The sequence below is a fragment of the Charadrius vociferus genome, unplaced genomic scaffold, assembly GCF_000708025.1.
Source record: "Charadrius vociferus isolate BGI_N301 unplaced genomic scaffold, ASM70802v2 scaffold318, whole genome shotgun sequence".
Taxonomy (NCBI): Eukaryota; Metazoa; Chordata; class Aves; order Charadriiformes; family Charadriidae; genus Charadrius; species Charadrius vociferus.
This window is the reverse complement of record NW_009649569.1, coordinates 19,313-26,416: the sequence shown is the minus strand read 5'-3', so window position 1 is coordinate 26,416 and position 7,104 is coordinate 19,313. Positions and strand designations below refer to the sequence as shown.

At 41.3% G+C, this 7,104-nt stretch overlaps 1 protein-coding gene across 1 annotated transcript in view; it reads right to left on the bottom strand.

The window, feature by feature from the left end:
• LOC104290942 (E3 ubiquitin-protein ligase KCMF1-like) overlaps nt 1-4,939 on the bottom strand; it is a 21,372-nt gene extending 16,433 nt beyond the window's left edge. Inside the window, exons 1-2 of the mRNA XM_009890122.1 lie at nt 4,925-4,939; nt 4,071-4,214 (exon numbers count right to left, since the gene is read on the bottom strand). Coding sequence (XP_009888424.1) covers nt 4,071-4,214; nt 4,925-4,939 — 159 coding nt within the window. The remainder of the gene's footprint in view (nt 1-4,070; nt 4,215-4,924) is intronic.
• Nucleotides 4,940-7,104: the final 2,165 nt, after the last annotated feature.

The following is a 7,104-nucleotide window of genomic DNA, read 5'->3' as shown; positions in this document are numbered from 1 at the left end:
GAGATAACAAACAGCATCACAGGGAGTACATAGATCATATAAGAATTTACAAAACACAGCCACGCAAACAAAGGAAGCAACATTGTAACCGGCAACTATCTAACCAATATGAGAAATGGATACAGAAGCTCTGGTCAGATCTGTCGTTATTGCAACCCTTCGTGCCCCACATTGGGCACCAAAAAGGACTGGCGTGGTTTGGCCTCAGCTAGTAATGAAGAACCAGCTGCCCCCCCCCCCCCCCCAGCCATGGGGGGAAAAAAAAAAAAAAAAAAAAAAATCGACAGGGCAAAACTCGTGGGTTAAGATAGTGCAATTTAATAGAACAGCAAAAGGGAAGATGGAAACAAATCAATAACACCGATAAAGGAACATGAAGACACGATTACAATATCGCTGCAGCCCACCCCCAAGTGGCGACTGCTCTCCTCTCCCCAGCTAGCTCTTCTTATAGCCCGGGCATGGGTCACGTGGTATGGAATACCTGCCCCCTGCTGGCTCCTTGGGGAAATAAACCCCATCCCTGACGGAACCAGGACACCACGTCATTGTCCTCTGTGTGTGTATGGGTTTCTGGAATATGTCCTCTGCTTCACTACTGGTTGAACCTGCAAATGGGAAAGTGGCAGCTGCATTCCTCAACCTAAGCAGAAGCCCCAGGTCCCCCGGCTGGGCTTCAGCAGCTAAGCAGAAGGGAGTCCTGAGCTGGAGAAGACTGCCACACTCTTAACATCCCTTAAAATTAACAGATCAACGTGTTACTTTGAATGAAATCCAGGAGATGATTAAAAAGCCTTAAGCCAGTTAGACTCCAAACATCACAGTTGACTCGACAGTTTCTAGATCTGTTCTCTTATTACCACCATCTCCCTATTTATACAAGTATACTGGCTTCAGCTGTGATAGAGTTAAATTTCTTCATAGTGGCCCATATAGCGCTATGCTTTGCTTTTGTGCCCAGAAGAGTGTTGATAACACACCAGTGTTTTAGCTATTGCTGAACAGCTCTCACACAGCATCAAGACCTTTTCTGTCTCTCAAAGTGCCACAACAGCAGGTAGACTGGGGATGTACAAGAAGTTCTGAGGGGATGCAGCTGGGACAGCTGATCCCAACCTACCAAAGGGATATTCCATACCATATGCCATCATGCTCAGCAATAAAAGTCATGAGGAAGAAAGAAGGGACGATGTTCAGAGTTATGGTGTTTGTCTTCCAAAGTAACCATTACACTTGATGGAGCCCTGCTTTCCTGGAGATGGCTAAACATCTGCCTGCCAATGGGAAGGAGTGAATGAATTCCTTATTTTGCTTTTCTTGTATAGACACCTTTTGCTTTCCCCATTAAACTGTCATTATCTCAACCCACAAGTTTTTGCACTTTTACCCTTCTTATTCTCCCCCCCATCCCACTAGGGGCAGGGGGGAAGTGAGCAAGGAGCTGTGTGGTGCTTAGTTGCCAGCCAGGGTCAAACCACAACCAGCATTTTTGGCACCCAACGTGGGACTCAAAGGGTTTTAGATAATGACTGATTTGACCAGAGCATATTATAGGGAACATATAATTATTATGGCCGTTTAACCGTTGCTGACCACAATATTAACTTATCTGTTCTCGATATTAGTTTATCTGATCTGTGCCTTGCTCCCTTTTTTGCTGTACATGTTAAAGACTTTGGCTTGAGAAGACCCCCATGGCTAACAGAGCCAGTTCCAATCAGCTCCGAGACAGATCTGCCCCTGGCCAAAGCTGAGCCAATCAGTGATGGTGGTAGCACCTCTAAGATAACATAATTAAGAAAGGGTGAAAAAAACTGCACAGCAGCAGCTATGAGAGAGGAGTGAGGAAATGCAAGAGAAACAACCCTGCAGACACCAAGGTCAGTGAAGGAGGGGGAGGAGGTACTCTAGGCAGCAGAGCAGAGATTCCCCTGCAGCCTGTGGAGAAGACCATGGTGAGGCAAGCTGTCCCCCAGGAGCCCTTGGAGGACCCCACACCAGAGCAGGTGGATGTGCCCTGAAGGAAGCTGCAGCCCATGGAGAGGAGCCCACACAGGAGCAGATTTTCTGGCAGGAACTGTGACCCTGTGGGGGACCCATGCAGAAGCAGTCTATTACTGAAGAACTGCAGCCTGTGGGGGAAGGACCTATGTTGGAGCAGTTCATGAAGGACTGTCTCCTGTGGGAGGGACCCCACACTGGAGCAGGGAAAGAATGTGATGAGGAAGGAGCAGCAAAGACAATGTGTGATGAACTGACCACAACCCTCATTCCCCATCCCCCTGTGCCACTCAGGGAGAGAGAAGGGGGGGGGGAGGTATTTTTAGATTTGTTCTTATTTCTCATTGTCCTACTCTGTTTAATTGGAAATAAATTAAACTAATTTCCCCAAATCAAGTCTGTTTGCCCATGACAGTAATTGCTGAGTAATGCCTCTCTCCTTTATCTTGACTCATGAGCTTTTCATCATGTTTTCCACCCATCCTGTTGCTGGGGGGGGGTAGGCGAGATAGAGCAGCTTGGTGAGTACCTGGCAGCCAGCCAAAGTCAACCCATCCCACCTGGCCCTTTTTCAATCTAGTTGCTGCCTTACTAAATACAAAATGAATCCACTAAGTGTGACTGAGTAGCAGAAAATTGATGTCTTCATTCTGAAACTTGATTCAATATGATATCCAGTGGTATTTCTTACAATTTTCTGAGCTGCAACCCTAAAAAAATTCTACCTGAATGCTGTGTTTTATTTATTAATCACTCCACTCTACTGAAACCTAATAGCAACAGTAACAATCATCATAATGACAGCCATGTCCATCTGCACTTGCCCTGTATTGCTGACCATTATCCTTTACCATTTAACAGAGATATAATAATTACTGAGGTTTTAGCTCTAAAAATAAAGAAATATATGCCAGTAGTTCATACATTCTTAGGGAAGACCAGGACACCTTTGAGTCTCAGAACAGGTTGACCAATTTTACCTCCTGTACTACTCCTTCACATAAGGCTCTTAGCAGGCTTCAAGGAGAGAGATTCTCCTTCTCCCTCACAATTTCTCAGAAAGTGAAGAGAGCTGAGAGGTCAGAACAAACAAGTTCAAAATCATGAGTCATTTCTGCACAACTTATTAAGATTTTAATAATTTTCCTCAAGCATGCACATTTTTATAGGAATCTACAGCAAGAATAACTAGACAACAGTTCCCTGAATGTCCTTCATACATTTCTCAGGCATAAACAGTATTCACACACAAACATTAATATATCCCCCACTGCTGGAAAGATACCCAAACTTCTCAGTCAAAAATTTAACCTAGGATTGCTAACACACATAACTGCTGAATTAGTGAAGTAGGCTTTAAAAAATAAATACAAAACATATCCCTGCACCATAAAGGGAAATCTAAAAACAGGGCTACAGGCTTTTCTAAAAAGAAAGTAGTCTGAACACTAAGCAGTGCAAGCATGTAGTTTCTCAACGCTGTAATGAAGGTTGAGAACAAACCATTTATAACAGTATCAAAATCCAAGTTATTTATTATTTTATTGTTTACATAGCAAAGAAGTCACCTCACATTTTGGAAAAAAATCAGACCTTCTGACACAAGCAACAGTAACATCTAGATATAAAAACTCAAAGAGATCAGAACGCTTACTGACAAAACCAGAAGCAAAACAATTGTTCCAGTTGTCTATTATATGATGTATAATATATTTAAATGCTATTTATTTTTACAAGGGTTTAACCCTCTCTGTAACACCAAGATTTAGTGGCTTGCATACCAAGCATCCAGCTGCATAACCTTGACTCAGACTGCTGAGAGAGCGCTGTGAGAAAGTCTGTAGAGGGGTAAAGGTGATGTAGGCAGATGTAGGACCGTTGAGTTGTGGACTGTTAGTAGCTCAAGGAGTCAAGAAGGAAAACACCAGCATGATGTGTATGTATATATGTATGGTACATACCTTCCTAGTCAGCATTTAAATAAACATGTACTTCAAGAAAAAAAAAAAAATTCTGGCAATTTTCATATACTTTCATTGTAATTGAAAAACAACGCTGAAGCGGCTTACCACCTCTGTTGATGTTTCTGCATGTTCAGAAGCAACATGTTCTTGAAGAGATGTTTCTGTGTAACCCATCTTTCCACAATAAGGACAAGTAAAGGACTGTGGCTGCTCTACAGAGAAAGCTTCTCCGCCATAATACAAATCTGGAAAAAGATGATGTTTTAGGAGGGGTTATTTTCAAGCAGCAGAGTTCATTGTTTTATTTATATAACCTCTTTATATATATACACCTATGTGCATGTAATCACTGTCAAATTCATTATTTAATTAAAATAAACATTTTAATTCTGCACAAAGTGCATATTCCAATATTATAAAGTTGTTCAATGACTCAATGTCCTGGTTCCGGCAGGGATGGGGTTAATCTCCCCAGGAGCCGGCAGGGGCAGGTATTCCATACCACGTGACCCATGCCCGGGCTATAAGAGGCGCTGCCGGGGCGAGGAGAGCAGTCGCCACGTGGGGGTGGGCTGCGGCGGTGCGGGTCCGGTCGGTGCGCTTCTCGGCGGTACTGTAATCGCGTTTTCATCTTTCCTTTTGCTGTTCTGTTAAATTGCACTATTTTAACCCACGAGTTTTGCCCTGACGATTCCTTTTTCCACGACTGTGGGAGTTGTGCGAGCAGCTGCGTGGTTCTTTGTTGCTGGCTGAGGCCAAACCACAACACTCAACTTCCAAAAGAATAGACAGACTATACAATTTTCACTAGCAAACAACATAACTTTCTAATATTCAGGAAGAGCAAAGTCTGATGGTGCTGCCAAACCATCGCTTTTCCCCCATCCTTGTTTTTACCGTAGGTGAGCTTGTACTACAGATAAGATCACTGTAAATGCACTGTGTTCTCACAGCCTTACTTGCAGCAAAACCATGTTCGATATCGTAATTTAAAATGCCTCAGTGACACCAGCACTCCATATGTTGATATTGGTGCCATAGCTGAACCAGTGTTTAACAATAAGGGGAAATTTTAATGAAGCAAAAGGAATGAGGTGTTATGTACCAGTTTCAATACTTCAGCACTTCTTGACTACCGAAGTAGCAGCCTCCCTTAAGCTGCTAATTTAGCAATTAACGTGAGCCAAACCGATCATGAAAATTTAACAAACCATGATAAATTCATACTAAATTGCATCACTCCAGGAAAAGTTTCCTTCCCTACTTATAGAGGAAGAACACTAAGATGATGTTTAGGCTCAGAAGGCTCTCAAAAGGGGGCTCTCTAAAAGGGACTTGATGGCATACTAAATTAGATTTCAAGCCTAAGGATATTTGGAAACTGAAGTGTTTCCTAAAGGAAATGGCTTTAGGACATCTGACAATCTCAGTGGGGAAAGAAAAGAACAATTTTGCTTCATCAACCCCAGAGCTAGCACATTCTTCTCTCTGGTTGCAAACCTCCTGGCATTCATTCAGAAACACACTAGCATTCCTCAGACAAAACCAGTATTTCAAGGAGCTGATTCAGAACTAAAAGTAACAATTTGTCCTTGTAGACCAAAGAGACACATTACTTTAAGAAGTTACACAGAAGACAGATGAATTTTAATAACACATTTTCATACAACTTAATTTAAATTTAATATATGTAAACTAAAAATGTTGACATCATACAAGTAATATGCCAATTTCACACTAATATTTGAACTAAAAAGTTGAAGAAACTGAATGCTGACAAGCTTTTTGCCCCCCTTTTTGGGGGGGAGGTGTGTGTGTGTGTGGTGTGGTACTTTAACACTGATCAATAAGCTTCATTAATCAGAATAGTATTATTCTTAAAGCTACTGCATCTTCTGTTTTGCTTCATATTTTCTAGCTAAAAAGCTTCCCAAGCCCTATAAGTACCCTGCCAAAAGCATAGCGAAACAATGCATACCTCTTTATATCTCTCCCCCTTTGTAAATACTCAAATAAAGACATATAATAATATAGCTACATCATTCATATAAACTCTAATATTTTGTCAAACACCATTTTTTGTCCTGCTTTACTGAATTGAGTGATCTAATCCCCAAAATTAGAATTTCTATTCACCTTATTTAGAACTCTAACAGAAACCTCCCTTTTCAATAAAAAGGCAGCACAAGAGCCACCTTTGCTAGAGTAAGATGTAAGTTTGTCAGAGTCTGGAAAAAGTTGCCAATTGCTTCCATATAGTGCATCAATATTTTAACCTTTTTGAAATATCTCAGAGTATAGCCATGTCCAGTAGCAAGAAACAGCATGTTCTCTGTTTTTCTTCATACAAATCCATCCATTTCTCAACGTTCAGCTACAGAGCTAAGTAGTGCTTGCTGGGCTAACTACTTGAGAATCAGAAACACTCTGCTGGGTCTGACAGAGACCCCGTGGCAGGGATTCAGTTAATTCATCCAGCAGTAGCTGTACATTCTGTTGTTGATACCACATACCAAAGCCATCAACACACATAGGTGATGATGCAGATTACAAAGGATTTGATTTGATGCCTAGTTGTCAACACCTAACACTGCCAACACAGCTGTCATTACTTGACTTAGCAAGACATGCAAGAATAAATGGATCATCTTCTAATAGTTTAAGACTGGTAAAGCTCCAAGCTGAATTCTAGTCAATCTATCCAGATTTCAAACTTGACGTTTTAAAGCTTAACTTCATGTAAGAAGCTCACATTTTTGCAAAAGGTAGCTGGAAGGTTTTGATCTTGTACCCTATAAGCACCTGAGCTGAACTTACACTGGGAACTTAAACAGAAGTAATACAATATAAGTTCTTAATACAATTTTCCAGGAAAATCATATTACTTTCTTTGCCTAGTCTAACCCCTTGAAAATGGCAGGGATAGTGAGGAAACAACATGCTTCCACATAATATAAATCATAAAGCATCCTAACAGCTTAAAATTTAGAGTTTGTGGCTCACTGCCAGCAATTCTTTTTCAGGAACACCAAAACTAGGAAGTCTGCTCTGAACTTCTATGCTGTTCTAGCAAAGTGTATAATTTCTACAGAGATTACTAGATACGCACATCACTATTCTTTAAATACTTATTGCAATG